Source organism: Amblyraja radiata, chromosome 2, assembly GCF_010909765.2.
Source record: "Amblyraja radiata isolate CabotCenter1 chromosome 2, sAmbRad1.1.pri, whole genome shotgun sequence".
NCBI lineage: Eukaryota > Metazoa > Chordata > Chondrichthyes > Rajiformes > Rajidae > Amblyraja > Amblyraja radiata.
In genome coordinates this window covers 40,903,562-40,920,770 of record NC_045957.1, presented here as the reverse complement: position 1 = coordinate 40,920,770, position 17,209 = coordinate 40,903,562, and the positions used below count along the sequence as shown (strand labels likewise).

General features: G+C 42.4%; 1 protein-coding gene across 3 annotated transcripts in view; it reads left to right on the top strand.

The window, feature by feature from the left end:
• Nucleotides 1-17,209, top strand: part of bzw2 (basic leucine zipper and W2 domains 2) — a 65,380-nt gene that overhangs the window by 24,150 nt on the left and 24,021 nt on the right. For all 3 annotated transcript variants that reach the window (XM_033045528.1, XM_033045533.1, XM_033045534.1), the window contains exons 2-3: nt 8,577-8,641; nt 8,940-9,116. In XM_033045528.1, the coding sequence (XP_032901419.1) occupies nt 8,584-8,641; nt 8,940-9,116 (235 nt within the window). In that variant the 5' untranslated portion in view covers nt 8,577-8,583. The remainder of the gene's footprint in view (nt 1-8,576; nt 8,642-8,939; nt 9,117-17,209) is intronic.

Genomic DNA, 17,209 nt, shown 5'->3' with positions numbered 1-17,209 from the left:
GGGGTGCCCGGCTGGCCATGATTACGAGGAAAAAATCCGCCTGTAGGCCGGATAATTTTGGGTTACAGGCCGTAGGTTGCCGACCCCTGCCCTATATCAATCAGCCTGGTTACCTTTGCAACTAATTCAATTAAGTTTTGTCAGGCATGAACTTCTATCAACAAATCCATCCTGACAGTTCTTGATGAATCTGTCTCTATTTAAACAGGTTTATAATTGTGCCTCAGAATTATTCCAAAGATCTGCCAATAAACAATTATTGCTCTAATTACGCTATCTTTATGCCTCTTTAAATTATAGTTCACCATTTGTTGTCTCCAATCTTTTGGCACCATTCCTATAGCCGGTGAGGATTAACAACAACAATGCTCAAGGTCTCTTAATTCCCACAGCTCTTGAAGTGATAGTTGGATGCAGGTGAGGTGGGGCGTGGCGGTTGTTGGCAGATGAGTAGATCAAAGACAGATTAGGGAAGAAGATAAAAAGCTGTGAGGTAAAGAGAGACGAGTTGCAAAATAGAGTCAAAGTGGGAACAGACCCATCGGCCCAACTTGCCCTCACCAACCAACATGTCTCATCTACATGTCCAAATTGCCTGTGTTTGGCCCATATACCTCTAAACCTTTCTATCCATATACCTGTCCAAATGTCTTTTAAATATTGTTTATAGTACCTGTTGAATGCCATGCTGGAATCCATATATACATCATCTGGACCCTACATTTATAGTCACATCTTCAAAAAAACTAATATTTGTGAGACACAACCTCCCACGTACAACACTGTGCTAACTATCACTGATCAGCCATGTCCATCTAAATGCATATATATCTTATCCCTCAGAATCCTCTGTAATACGTTTCCACCACAAACGTTAGGCTCACTGGCCTGTAGTTCACAGGCTTTTCCCTGCATCCCTTCTTGAATGCAGGCATTTGCCACCCTCCAGTCTTCTGACACCGCACCTGTATTTAATGACAACTCATAAATCTCTGACAAGGCACCTGCAATTTCCTCTGCAGAGTCCTCAGATATATGTGATCAGGACCAGGAGATTTGCCTACCCTCATACACGTCAGGACCTTCAGCACCTCTGATGGTAATACTGACTGCTCTCAAGGCACTTCCATTGACTGCCCCAAGTTCTTCTGTCATTACCTTTTAAACAGAGGAGAAATACTCATTCAGGACCTTGCCCATCACAGATAAATGAGAATTTAGAGGAAGGGATATAGGTTGAAGGAGACGGGGAAAGCAGGCTTCCCCTGCAGGCTTCCCCACCTCAGAGGGCAGTGGGGGCCGGTTCTCTGGATGCTTTCAAGAGAGAGCTCGATAGGGCTCTTGAAGATAGCGGTGTCGGGATATGGTGAGAAGGCACGAATGGGGTACTGATTGTTGGTGATCAACCATGATCACATTGAATAGTGTACCGAATGGCCTACTCCTGCACCAATTGTTTATTGTCTTTGTCCTGCCCCGACCAGCTTTCTCCCCGCTACTACAAGCAGTTTGAAGAGAGGTCCCACCCTAAACCATCACCTATCCGTGTTCTCCAGAGATGCTGCCAGACCAGCAGAGATTCTCTAGCACTTTGTCTTTTTTTTGTAAGAAGAATCTGCAGTTCCTATATTTTACAATGATCTGGCAAATACACATGTTTAAAGAGTGTGGCATCAGTCATCACACAAGATCAACAATGCACTCACAGTAAGGTGAACTCATCCAATAGGCTTTATTTCCAAACAAGAGCACCTAGAAACATCCCAGCAGCTTTCTCGCTCTCTCCCCCCCCCTTTCCCCTCTGGACATGGGGTTTATAAGGATGAGAATCTGATTAATTTGTCCACTAACCATTAATCGGATGCAGCCTTGGCTTGTTTGCCTTTGGCCGCGATCGGAACAGGCTTTAAAGTGAACGTGTCGTCACAAGAGTCAAAGTATTTTTATAACCCTTTCCTAAACTGAACTTCTCATTGAAAATCAGCAACTCCTTTCAAACAAATAGAACTGGCTTCCCTACTAACCATGGTTAGCGCAATGCTGAGGTTACAAAGTATATTAGGGGCCGCTTGTCCAGGAGTGCAGTGAAAGACCAGAGTGTGCTCATCAGATGTTCCTGCCCTGCGTCTCTAGTGATCCAGGTTCAATCCGGACTGTTGTCTGTGTAGCTTTTGCACATTCTTCCTGTCACCAAATGCTCCCCAGCTGGTGGGAGAATTAGGAAGGGGAGGGGTTGGAGAGAGAGGGAAAGCAAGGGCTATTTGAAGTTAGAGAAGTCAATGTTCATACCACTGGGGTGGAAGCTACTCAAGAGAAATATGAGGTGCTGTTCCTCCAATTTGCGCTGGGCCTCACTGACTATGGAGGAGGCCCAGGTCAGATTGGGAATGGGAGGGGGAGTTAAAGTGCTGAGCAACCAGGAGATCAGATAGGTTAAGGCTTTTTGTCAGGGGAGTTTGTTCTGGCCTATGATACAGTTAACCTAACAACATTTTAAAGACAGAAAATCATAGGAACATTTTAGAGGGTTGCTGGACCAAGTAGGACATGTTGGGTCCCCCAACGCAACCCATTCCCCCAACGCAATATTCCACCACTCATCCATAGACCTTATGGGAGGCCTGGTCCTCCAATGCAACCCGCTCCCCAACACAATACTCCACCACTCACCCCTTCCCCCAACACAACCCGTTCCCCCAACGCAATATTCCACCACTCACCCATAGTCCCCAACTGTGCTGGGGCAGCTCATTTCCCCTTATCCCCAGCACACCCTCCCCCTCCTCTTTACCCTCCGTCTTTTTAAACTTTAAAAAAATTGACTTTTCACTTTAAAAAATCCAATTGCACTTGCTGCCAGGACTCAGTGTCCTGTGATTTGCAACATTGTAATGGGCAGGGCCAGCAAGTGCAATCTGATTTCATATAATGGACCCACCATCCCAAGAACCACACTGTTGAATCTTCAATGTATTGCCTTTATTGCAAATTTATCCTTTATAGGAAAAAGAGTGAAATTAAGTTTCCAGGTACAATAATTATATAAAATTACTGTATATTGCTGTAATAAGTGATGTTTACGCAAATTCTCTGGCAATAAAGGCCAACATACCATTGCCTTACTAATTGCCTACGGCTCCTGCACACAGCTTGCAGTCACTTGGCTATGAAGATGCTTGTTTCCATTCGAACATCAACATTTACAATCTCTTGTCATTTACTAAAAAACACAAATTTCTGTTTTTCTTTCAAAAGAAGGGGATACATTGCAGAATATTAGCATGCAGTTGATATTAATTCACAGACTGTTTAAATGGAGTACCATGGGGGTTGCTAATATGTTATCATACGATTACATTGGGGGTTGCAGGCACTTTGGTCAGCATGGAGTCACTGAGCCATACACTGCTTATACTCAGAACATAGCACAGTACAGCACGAGAACAGGCACTTCAGCCCACAACGTGTGCTGAATTTGATGCTAAATTAAACTAATCTCCGCTGCCTGCATGTAATCCACATCCCCGTCCATACCCATCCAAAAGCTTCTCAAACACTATTATCGTATCTGCTTCCACCAACTCCCTGCTAATATCAAACGATGCATCAACCACTCTATGTGGGGGGAAAAAAGACTTGTCCCATACATCTCATCTTCTTTAAACTCTTCCCCCTCCCCACCCCAATCTTAAAACTGTACCATCTAGCATGAGACATTTTGCTGGGGAAAAGTTTCTAACTGTCTTCCCTATCCACATCCCTCATAATTTTATAAACTTTCATCAAGTCTCCCTCAGCCTACAATGCTCCAGAGAAAACAATCTTTGTTTGTCCAATCTTTCCTTGAAGCTAATAATCTCTAACCCAGGATGCATCCTGGTAAACCTGCACCCTTTCCAAAGCCTCCACACCCTTCCTGGAATGGGGTGATCACAACTGCAAACAATACTCCAAATTACCATTTTCCAAATTGTATACTATTTTTAAGTTCTGTATTATCTGGGGTCATCGGATCATGTCCTACTCATTGCTTTGTGATTTCAAACTGAATTCACAGCACATACTTAGTGATTGCAACTGTAATTATGGATTTATCGCATCCCTAGCACTTTTCCTTGAATGTCTGCTACCCACAGTGAAATTCTGCCGCTTCTTCAAATGAAAGTGAGAAAAACACTTTTAACTAGTTTCATTTCAAGCTATTGATTAAATCATCTAAAAAATGATGCTGATTTTGTCTAGCCCGTGTAGTGCTTTGTGGATGTTTCAGTTATCTGGTGTTTGTCTGTGCCTGTCTATTTCAAACAAATGAGAATTCTAAATATTCAAAGTATGAAAGTTACAACATGTACCTTAATTTACATGTTTGCATCCAATAAATGTGCAAATCATTTCAGAATGGTTCAACATGGAACATTTGACCCAATGAGTCTGTACAGGCACTGGCTTGCCCTACTTCCCTATCCTCCATCCTTGCCCTCGCTAATTTTCATTCAATTGTTTATCCTGCTCTCTCTTGAGTACTTCAGTTGTATCTGCCTTGACCAGCAAAACGGAGACGCGACAAGGAAAAGGTCGCACCTCCGTTCAAGGAAGAGATTAAAAAGTTCAAAGTGTCCCCCCCCCACATATCTCATTATGTGGATTTTATCTGTGTTATAACACAAATATAAATTTATAAAGCACCTTATCGCGGTTTAAACATTGGTATTTGTATATACTACAATGATGTTTTTTCAGGTATTTATATTTCCCTTTTCATAGAAACACAGCATGGAAAGTCCCTTTTGCCCACTGGGTCCACGCTGACCAACAATCACACTGGTTCTATCTTATCCCATTTACTCATGCGCTCCCGACACACTGAAGGCAATTTACAGAGACCGATCAACCTCCAAGCCTGCATCACCTCTTTACTTTCTATATCTGAAACCTCAAAACCCTGGAATATTGAGTTGCCAGTGCTCTTCCACTTGCAACTGAGTAATGGCCACAACAGTATGCAGCATGGTGGTGTAGCAGTAGAGTTGCTGCCTTACAGTACCAGAAACCCAAGATCGATCCTGACTACAGGTGCTGTCTGGACGGACTTTGTACTTTTTTTCCCGTGACCTCGTGGGTTTTCCCCTTGTGCTCCAATTTCCTCCCGTACGCCAACAACGTACGGTTTGTAGGTTAATTGGCTTTGGTAAAGATTGTAAATTGTCCCTAGTTTGTGGGATAGTGCTGGTTTATGGGGATTGCTGGTCAGCACTGACTCGGTGGGACGAGGGGCCTGTTTCCGCGCAGTTTATCTAAACTAAACTAAACACCATAGTTCCATTCATCGATCCAGACCCTAAGTTCATCTGCTTTACTCATAAATTATACTCCTTGCATTGAAACAACACATTTAATCTCCTCAATTTCACCATGTTCATCAAGTTCAAGTGAGTTTATTGTCATGTGTCCCTGTATAGGACAATGAAATTCTTGCTTTGCTTAAGCACACAGAAAATAGTAGGCATTTACTACAAAACAGATAAATGTGTCCATATACCATGATATAAATATATACACACATGAATAAATAAACTGATAGTGCAAATAACAGAAAGTGGTTGGTAATAATCAGAGTTTTGTCCGAGCCAGGTTTAATAGCCTGATGGCTGAGGGGAAGTAACTATTCCTGAACCTGGTTGTTGCAGTCTTCAGGCTCCTGTACCTTCTACCTGAAGGTAGCAGGGAGATGAGTGTGTGGCCAGGATGGTGTGGGTCTTTGATGATACTGCCAGCCTTTTTGAGGCAGCGACTGCGATAAATCCCCTCGATGGAAGGAAGGTCAGAGCCGATGATGGACTGGGCAGTGTTTACTACTTTTTGTAGTCTTTTCCTCTCCAGGGCGCTCAAATTGCCAAACCAAGCCACGATGCAACCGGTCAGCATGCTCTCGACTGTGCACCTGTAGAAGTTAGAGAGAGTCTTCCTTGACAATCCGACTCTCCGTAATCTTCTCAGAAAGTAGAGGCGCTGATGTGCTTTTTTGATGATTGCATTAGTGTTCTCGGACCAGGAAAGATCTTCAGAGATGTGCACGCCCAGGAATTTGAAGCTCTTGACCCTTTCAACCATCGACCCGTTGATATAAATGGGGCTGTGGGTCCCCCTCCTACTCCTTCCAAAGTCCACAATCAGTTCCTTGGTTTTTCTGGTGTTAAGGGCCAGGTTATTGCGCTGGCACCATATGGACAGTTGCTCGATCTCTCTTCTGTACTCTGACTCATCCCCATCAGTGATACGCCCCACAATAGTGGTGTCGTCAGCGAACTTGATGATGGAGTTCGCACTGTGGTTCGCTACGCAGTCATGGGTATAGAGTGAGTACAGCAGGGGGCTGAGCACGCAGCCTTGAGGTGCTCCCGTGCTGATTGTTATTGAGGCTGACACATTTCCACCAATACGAACAGACTGTGGTCTGTGGACATGGAAGTCAAGGATCCAGTTGCAGAGGGATGCGCAGAGACCCAGTTCTGCGAGTTTGGTAACCAGTTTGGAGGGGATGATTGTGTTAAATGCCGAGCTGTAATCAATGAATAACAGCCTGACATATGAGTTTTTGTTGTCCAAGTGGTCCAGTGCGGAGTGGAGGGCCAGCGAGATCGCATCCACCGTTGATCTGTTGTGGCGGTATGCGAACTGCAGTGGGTCCAGGTTTTTGTCGATGTAGGAGTTGATTTGCTCCATGATCAACCTCTCAAAGCACTTCATCACCACCGGCGTTAGTGCCACTGGTCGATAGTCATTGAGGCATGTCACCTTACTCTTCTTGGGCACCGGTATAATTGGTTAACCTATACCTGCCTGTCCTTGCTTTCAGACTTGCTTGTCATAGTGTCTACCATTCCATCCAGTCCCTCCACTTACTGACCTGCTGCTCTGGGGGGAAAAAAAATTATATGAATTGTTAACTCATTTCAAAGAGCTTCATGTGTTGAATAACTTTTTGAACTGCAATTATTTTGATATTTAGCTGAATTTGATAAACAACATAGACTAGCAATAGCTTATTTGAAATATAACGATATTGATTGAGGAGCAATGTAGACCAGATTAGCTGCAGAGCTGACTGTCTCTCAAATATTCCCATAGGATCAATAATGTCCATTTAAACTATAGTAACAGCTATAAACCAAGACATAAATAGATAATCGAGGCTATACGATTTAGATGATGGTCAGAAATAATGTGTAGTTCAGCGATTTTTTGCAAGATTTGACAAAAATTAGCTTGTTTTGATGGCAGTGATGAGAAGAGCATGAAAATCTGAAGAATTAATCAATCTAAAATTGTAGCAATGGACTGAGCATGTATTTCTGATTTCCTTGCATTAAGAATATATCAGTTTTTATAGTCAAAGCAATCTCATTTTGTCATATTGGCGTGCACTCTGAAATGACCACATTTGTAGTCAACAAATGGATGTTGCAGAATAAATCTGTGAGCATTCTGAAGGGCTCATTTACTTTCTTGGAATATTTAATAGCAAATGTGTTTGTTTGGTGGCATTCACATCGATAATTCTGTACAATGCACATTTTCAAATAAAATGACACCTGAGATCAAATAGAAAAAATTGTATCGGGACTGAAATCAAAAAATCGCTCAACATGATTTCAAATGGGAAAGAGAAATTAAAAAATGACGGTACTCTGAACATGAGTCATGCATGAATTAAGAGCATGAACTTGATCAGATGTATAATTCTAACCAAATATGAGGTGTGAATAAATTTTGGCTTACAACATGACTGGACGTTCACGTCTATTAATTGAACATGGTGGGCGATTGAAATGTTACGGGTAATCATTTATGACACGAATCAAACTGACACTGAATGAGGAGCACTCGGAAGTCTGCGGCTCCAGACATGTAATAATTTGAAGTGATGAAATGTTAGTGATTTGTCAGTGTGAGATGTTGGGAATAGAAGGGATGGGAACCAGGACTGTAATATTTATCGGAGCAAATTTCATAGTTGGTTCTCTTTTGTTTAAAAATGTTTTAAAGCAGTGTATTTTTAATAGATGTTCTAATTGTCCATCCCTAATTGCCCTTGTACTGAGGAGCACACTACTCCGGGGGCTAATAAAACTTAATCAGGGTAATGGAGGTTTTATGGGCTGTTTCTTTCAATTGCAACATGACAGGTTTACTTCCATTAATGAATCAGCTGTTTTTTTACAACAATCTGGTGGTTCTGTGGTTCTATCACTTAAAAAATATATATATATTTGATTATCCAGATTATTTGAGTTTAAATTCCACAGCTGCCATGTTGAACCTGGGGGTCAAATTGTGACCAGATTCCTCTTGGGGTAATTTGATCACTGCACCATCACCGTACACTTTGGTTAAAATTAAGCAGCAGGGATAACATTGACTGTTTGCAGTAAAGTAAATGATGGAACAGTATTTGTTTCCTGTGAACTGATGCGGATATTCCATTTGGCATATCTGCCCACTAGTGTAACTAAGACTAGGTTTTTTTTTCTGCTAATTTCTGCCATGAGTCTAATTTCTTGTTTCTTTCTTTATAGAAAGTTTATGAGTAAGTTGCAGAAGCCAGTGCTAACAGGCCAACGGTTTAAGACCAGGAAGAGGGGTAAGCTTTATAGGCTAGTTCTTTCAATTTCAACATTTAAGAGACGAATCAAGAAATGTGCATTGATACCAAGAATGACAGCATTATTTTTGTGTTTACTGTAAGCATACCGATCAATCCAAGGAATTTCTAAAGAATTCACGGATATAGATTTTTCTATTTTTCTTTCAATATGGATGTCTAGATGAGATTGTCTCCATTTTCTGTTGACCATCTTCTTTAAGTTGTGATCATATTGCTTTAAATGACAATGGTGGAATTTTTTTTAAATCAGTGGTAATGACTATCTTTTCTACAGATGAAAAAGAGAAGTTCGAACCAACAGTCTTCAGAGACACAATTGTTCAAGGTCTTAATGAGGCGGGGACTGACCTTGATGCGGCTTCCAAGTTTCTGGATATAACAGGCTCAAGACTTGATTATCGTCGTTATGCCGACACACTGTTTGATATATTGATAGCTGGGAGCATGCTAGGTAAATATGAACCTGACTGTCTTTGATAAATCAATGACTAATGAAGAGAAGAGTGTGAAGTGGCCAAAGTGTAAATGTTAAAGTGTTTGTTTTCCTTGATGTGAGTAAGCATTTCAACAGCAGACAAGCTGAGCTACGGATGTGATTAATATTTGAAATGGACATACGCTTGCTTTAGAATTGAATAAGTGAACCGTGTGAACACAACCCGAGGACTCGTAATGTGGATTGCAGCCTCAGTCATTGAGCCTACGTATGTGTATCAGCCGCATAATGCGTGGAAGACTCCAGTCATGCATCGTGATGTTAATATCATTTGGATGCCACTTCTGCATTCTCACTTAAATAGAAGTGGCCCATGCACCTGAATTGTGGGCTCCATTTGAAGCTGATTCCCGCTGGCCTCTACATCAGCTATTGCCTCCCATACAACACCAGATCCAATTCCTCCGCCCATTGATTGCAGACATTGCCCACCTCCCCATCATTCCTCCTTCAGTCACCATTCAACTGATAAATGGAGCCCTCCGACTTGTGAAACCTAGGCCGCCAATTACGGGTCCCCGCATCACTATAATTAATTGTTGACACCCAACTCTCACCCTAACCCGGTCGTCTTCTCAAGCCCTGGCCTTGCACCCAGTAATTTTTCTAACCAAGATAGATGATAACGTTTGCATGGTTACACTTAATCATATTGGAACACAACATTAGGATAGTTTCATAATGCTGGAGTCACTCAGCGGATCAGACAGCATGTCTGAAGAAAAGGAATAGGTGACGTTTTGCTTCGATGTTTCTGTTGAAAGGTCTCAACCCGAAACATCACCTATTCCTTTTCTCCTGAGTTGCTGCCTGACCTGCTGAGTTACTCCATCATTTTATGTCTATCTTCAGTGTAAACCAGCATCTGCAGTTCCTTCTTACACATTAGGATAGTTATGTATCAGGGCACTCACTTAACCTTTTTTCTCTGTTTCCAGCCGGGCAACCTTGGCAGCTTTTTAGGTTGCCAAATGACAGTTTAGGTGGTCATTTAAGACGGCTTGCATGTCGCGTGCGATAATGTGCTTGGACGAAGTGCGTAGTTACCAGTCGGAATTGTGCTCATTGAAGCATTCGCATATTATTTCCGCTTCTAGTAAAGTCACAAACATATTCGTCAATCAAGACATGATATATACCACAATGACATGCAGCAACATTATAATACAGTATCTCAACTCTTTTTACACATTGCAATGAATGCAATTTCTATTATTTCTTTCCACTTCCAAACGAAAATGTGGTTGAATTATTCAGCGTATGATCAACCTCAGTGAGACCAAGCGCAGGCTTGGCGATTGCTTCGCACAACACCTCCACTCAGTTCGCAATAACCAACCTGATATCCCGGTGGCTCAGCACTTCAACTCTCCCTCCCATTCCAAATCCGACCTTTCTGTCCTGGGCCTCCTCCATGGCCAGAGTGAGGCCCACCGTGAATTGGAGGAACAGCAATTCATATTTCACTTGAGTAGTTTACACCCCAGCGGTATGAACATTGGCTTCGCCAATTTCAGGTAGTCCTTGCTTTCTCCCTCCTTCCCCTCCCATTCACAGCTCTCCCACAGCCTACTGTCTCCGCCTCTTCCTTTCCCGACCCCCCCCCCCCCCACTTTCCTGCTTTCTCTTCCGCTTCCCAGCTCGCCCTCAGCCCATTGTCTCCGCCTCTTCCTTTCTTTCCCCCCCCTCCCCCCGGCATCATTCTGAAGAAGGGTCTCGACCCGAAACGTCACCTATTTCTTTGCTCCATAGATGCTGCCTCACCTGCTGATTTTCTCCAGCTTTGTCTACCACCCATTCACACAAGTTCTGTTACCCCTCTTTCCTCACCCGCTCCCTACACATTGGGGGTAATTTTACAGAGACAAGTTAACCTACAAAGCCAATGCGTCTTTGGGATGTGGGAGGAAACCCGCACGCTTGCAGGGAGAATGTGCAAATTTAACACAGACAGTGCCCGAGGACAGGATCGAACACAGATCTCTGGCGTGTGAGGCAGCAAGTCTACCAGCTGTGCCACTATATTTTGTTTTCCAACACACAAAAAAATATACGTTGACAACTTTGGTTTCTAAAAAAAAAAAAAAATATCCATTTTCAGTCTTAAATCTCTAAGTGACACTATGTCCCCCTTTACAGCTACTGTATGTTTTAATTCAGGTCATATGGGGCAGTACATTGGCCATAAAGTTGCTGCCTAAAAGTGCCAGAGACCCGGAATTGATCCTGAATATGGGTGCTGTCTGTATGGAGTTTGCTCCTTTTCCCTTTGATCACATGGGTTTTCTCCGGGTGCTCTTGTTTCCTTCCACATTCCAAAGGTGTGCAGGATCCTTTTTCAGACCCAACCCTAAACATAATCGTTTCCTTTTGTCCAGAGATTCTGTCTGACCTGTTGAGCTACTCCAGCTTTTTGTGTCTATTTTCGGTTTAAACCAGCATCTGCTGTTACTTCCTACACACATGATACTATACGATAGAACTTTATTAATTCCAGGAGGGAAAGTGTGTGTGTGTGTGTTATATATATATATATATATATGTGTTTCCACGCTGTATCTTTAAATTAAATTAAAAACACTAAAACCAGTCTAAAGAAGGGTCTCTACCCAAATCGTCACCCAATTTCTTCTATCCAGAGTTGCTGGCTGCTCCATGGAGTTCCCCCACACAATTAAAGCATGGAATAGTCTTCACCCTATCATAGTTACCCAACCAGATGCAACTAAATTTAAGGTAGACAAAAATGCTGGAGAAACTCAGCGGATGAGGCAGCATCTATGGAGCGAAGGAAATAGGCGACGTTTCTGGTCGTGACCCTTCTTTGGACTGATGTGGGGGTGGGGGGGGGGGGAAGAAGAAAGGAAGAGGCGGAGACAGTGTGCAGTGGGAGAGCTGGGAAGGGGAGGGGGAAGAAGGAGAAAGCAGGGACTACCTAAAATTGGAGAAGTCAATGTTCTGGGGTGTAAACTATCCAAGCGAAATATGAGGTGCTGCTCCTCCAATTTACGGTGGGCCTCACTCTGGCCATGGAGGAGGACAGGACAGAAATGTCGGATTCGGAATGGGAGGGGGAGTTGAAGTGCTGAGCCACCGGGAGATCAGGTTGGTTATTGCGAACCGAGGGGAGGTGTTCGGAGAAGCGATTGCCAAACCTACGCTTGGTCTCACCGATGTAGAGCAGCTGACACCTAGAGCAGCGGATGCAATAGATGAGGTTGGAGGAGGTGCAGGTGAACCTCTGTCGCACCTGGAAAGACTGCTTGGGTCCTTGGATGGAGTCAAGGGGAGAGATAAAGCGACAAATGTAGTATTTCCTGCGGTTGCAAGAGAAAGTGCCAGGAGAGGGGGAGGTTTGGTTGGGAAGGGACAAATTGACCAGGGAGTTACAGAGGGAGCGGACTCTGCGGAAAGCCGAAAGGAGAGGAGATGGGAAGATGTGGCCAGTGGTGGGATCCCGTTGGAGGTGGCAAAAATGTCTGGATTATCTGTTGTATGACGGCTCGTAGGGTGGAAGGTGAGGACGGAGCCGATGATGTGCTGTCCGTGGTAGTGCGCATGTGCATGGCAGCCGAGGATGTGCTGACCTTGGCGGTGCGCATGTGCAAAGCGGATGAGGAGCGGCCGGAGACTCGGCGGCCCGGACACGGATGGTGGGCGAAGACGGAGAGTGACAGAGAGAGAGATAGAGGGGATGCCAAGCCGGGCAAAATGACACGGCTTTTAGGTTGCCCGGCGGGACTTTAGGTGGCCATTGGCAACCAGGCAACCATTAATTTCGAGCCCTGTGTATTTATCTACTGTGGAAGATATTTCCGTGTATTCCTTGCTATAAATCCCTTTCATCTATAAGTCAGTTACATCATACAGCCCACAGATAAAATCTCAGGTTCAAACGCGATAACAAGCTATTTATAAATGTGACCATACCTTATTCTTGCTTTCCGCTCCCAAACTAGTATTTACTGATTTCCATCTCCTTTGAAACTCAGCAGTGCATAAAGGAAATCTATTACTTAGTGTCGTCTAGCTTCATGTGTGGCCAATTATATCTCATGTCAAATCAATTACTGCTTTATGCGCAAATCCTTAATGTTCTTATCGGGCAGGTGTCAAGATCTCATCTACCTTCCAAACATAGAATATAAAACGGTAACTTGAACGTAACAAGTTTAAACCTGTTTTACAGCCTTATTGCCCCACATTTTCTTATAGCACATATCCAGAGTAGAAGTACATGGTTCCATGAAGTTCGAGTAGCAGGTCGATAAGATGGTCAAAAAGGCTTTTGGCACTTTGGCCTTCATCAGTCAGAATGTAGTAGTTAGGAGGTCATGTTGCAGTTGTGTAAGACATTGGTGCGACCACATTTAGAATATTGTGTTCAGTTCTGGGCTCAATGTTAATGGAAACATATTGTCAAGCTTGAAAGGGTTCAGAAAAGATTTACGAAGATGTTGCTAGAACTAGAGGGTGTGAGCTATAGGGAGAGGTTGAGTAGGCTGGGTCTCTATTCCATGGAGTGCAGGTGGATGAGTGGAGATCTAATAGAGGTATACAAAATCATGAGAGGAATGGATCGGGTAAATGCAGTCTTTTACCCAAAGTAGGGGAATCGATGATAGACAAAAATGCTGGAGAAACTCAGCGGGTGCAGCAGCATCTATAGAGCAAAGGAAATGGGCAACGTTTCGGGCCGAAACCCTTCTTCAGTCTGAAAAAAATAGGCAACGTTTCGGGTCGAAACTTTGCCTATTTCCTTTGCTCCATAGATGCTGCTGCGCCCGCTGAGTTTCTCCAGCATTTTTGTCTACCTTCTATTTTCCAGCATCTGCAGTTCCTTCTTGAACACAGGGGAATCAATGACATAGATTCAAGGTGAAGGGGAAAACGTTTAATGGGAATCCAAGGGGTCAGAGGAGGTAGTTGAGGCTGGGACTATCCCATCATTTAATAAACGATAGGACAGGTTTGGAGGGATATGAACCAAGCGCAGGCAAGTGGGACTCGGGTAGATGGGACATTGTTGGCCGGTGTGTGCAAGTTGGGCTAAAGGGCCTGTATTACTCTATGACTCTAAGGAGGCCATTTAGAATGAATGAATTAATAAGTTTATTGGCTAAGTATTCACATACAAGGAATTTGCCTTGGTGCTCCGCCTGCAAGTGACAACATGACATACAGTGACAGTTAAGAATGATACAAAAAACATTAAACATTAATAATAAAACATTATTGATTAAACGTGAATTAATAAAATGCCAGAGCTCTTCGATACTCAGTAGCAATGTTACAAAATTTTGAGACTTTAAAAATCAAGTCTGCAATTTATCCCATCAGATAAAGCATATAAATAAGTTTAATTTGACACCCAATTCACTTTCATATCTTCAGTATTAAAAAGGTTATGGCCATTTTCATACACTGAAATTAGCATCTTGTTCCCTATTGCTTTTCCATTGACTTAATTCAAAAGCTGTGATCGAGGACAGTCAAAAGCCCATAACTTTCTTAAAAATTAAGAGAACTGAATGAAATTTTCAGTTATTATAGATTGAAGTATTCTGAAACAAATATGAAACAATCTTACTTGGATGATCTGAAATTAAAGCATATAATTAGTTAGTTACCTAATAGTAGCTAATTACAAAATTCAATTACTAGAGCTAAACATCTATCCATTTCTTAAGAAAAGGTTAACATTTCTAAATAGCCTAAGTGTCCAAATAACATTCACACAAGAATTCACAATATAACATGATTTTTAAATCTCATTGTCATGAATTTATAGGCCAAATGGAAGGAATTTAGTGTTTAATTCCCGTAAATTAATGGCCATTTTAATCATCTTGCGAGTGTGTTTTTGTGGAATGCGATCGATTGGAATGTTGCGGTTTGCGGTGAATTTAAACCCCATATCGGCAGGAAAAACACTGCCAGTTCGTATGCGGCCCAAATCACATTTTCGCAACGTGAACATTTGATTAAAGTAATCCTAAAAAGCAAGTTTATATGTAAAATAAATGACTTGCCTTATGTTTTGTCCCGTACGTGAGATCCGTTCCGTTGCCTGCGTTGACGGCGTTAGAAGTCGCTTTTTATTTTACTCCAGCGCTGAAATTGTCCCGCGTTTTTTGTTTTTTTAAATTCCGAGAACGGCAGTCGGAACGAATTTTCAGCATTAGGTAGAAGCCCGAGAAAATATATCTCGGACAGGCAGGAGAAAACGGCATTTTAATCCCGCACCCCTGCTCAAAGGCGCCAAAGTCGCGATAACGGCCAGTGACAGAACTGCAGCGCCGCTGAAGGTAAGTTTTGTAACATACCTATACTAAGCTCTTCGATACTAAGCTCTTCTATTTAGCTCTTCGATACTAAGCTGGCTCGTGAAACATTTCATTCAATATCCCTGAGCATTCTCGCTTGCACATCATCATCTCTCCCTGATTTTCCTGCAGCCACCTACATTTGGGGGTAATCCAATGTATCTAATTAACTGGTCAGCATGTCTTTAGAAAGTGGAAAGTGGAAAGAAACCAATGCATTTGGCGGAAACCATTTCAGTCATGTGGAGAATGTGTAAACTCCACACAGACTGTACCCAAGGTCAGGTTTGAACCTCGGCTGCATTGATGTACTCAACAGTCAGTTCCTTAAATTTCTAAAGTCAACTGAAACACTGTGTGTTCAGTTTTAATATTTTAATCCTGTGTCTCCAAATCTGAAACAATCTGAATAGCTGCAGACCTAAATACTGTGGTCATTTTAAATGTGGAAACAATCATTCTGCAATATCCATCTTATTTTATAAATCATGAAGAAAAGCCTAGCCATTAAATTTTAACTGTGGCTCTTTTTAAGTTTAGAAACTTTATTGTTCTATTTTTAGTTGCAGCTGAATTTAGAAATAAAACTCCAAACAGCTTTGGAATTAATCAGCAAAATCTTTAGTCCTTCACGAGCGCTTTACACAAACTGACAAACATTGAATGAAAACGTTTGTTGCTGCGCATCAGTAAACCAATTATGTTAATCTGCCCCTGTTATAGCAAGAAGGGTTTCGGCCCGAAACGTCGCCTATTGCCTTCGCTCCATAGATGCTGCTGCACCCGCTGAGTTTCTCCAGCATTTTTGTGTACCTTATAGCAAAATAGACAGTTGAATCTGATGTGTTCCTTGGATGACGTCTGCAACATGAGCCTGTTAAAACCTGCTCAAAAGGCAAGAAGGCTTTGGTGAACATTCAATCAATGAAAAATTATTTCAAACTTTTTCACCCACTGTTTTCTTTACTACAATTTGAAGGAGTTAAATTAAAGTTTATAATGCAGACAGTAAACATGTAAATGTGTCACTAAAGTCTGTCCGGTTGCATCGTCCAATACTGACCGGTTGCATCGTGGCTTGGTTTGGCAATTTGAGCGCCCTGGAGAGGAAAAGACTACAAAAAGTAGTAAACACTGCCCAGTCCATCATCGGCTCTGACCTTCCTTCCATCGAGGGGATTTATCGCAGTCGCTGCCTCAAAAAGGCTGGCAGTATCATCAAAGACCCACACCATCCTGGCCACACACTCATCTCCCTGCTACCTTCAGGTAGAAGGTACAGGAGCCTGAAGACTGCAACAACCAGGTTCAGGAATAGTTACTTCCCCTCAGCCATCAGGCTATTAAACCTGGCTCGGACAAAACTCTGATTATTACCAACCACTTTCTGTTATTTGCACTATCAGTTTATTTATTCATGTGTGTATATATTTATATCATGGTATATGGACACATTTATCTGTTTTGTAGTAAATGCCTACTATTTTCTGTGTGCTTAAGCAAAGCAAGAATTTCATTGTCCTATACAGGGACACATGACAATAAACTCACTTGAACTTGAACTTGAAAGTCTGTCACAATTATTTATTTTGATGTCTTCTCCCTGAGAAGGCTGGAAAAATATATATTTGCTGCACACATAATCACCCTCTACAATACAATACAATACAATACAATACCGTTTATTGTCATTTGAACCTCAAATGAAGTTCAAACGAAATT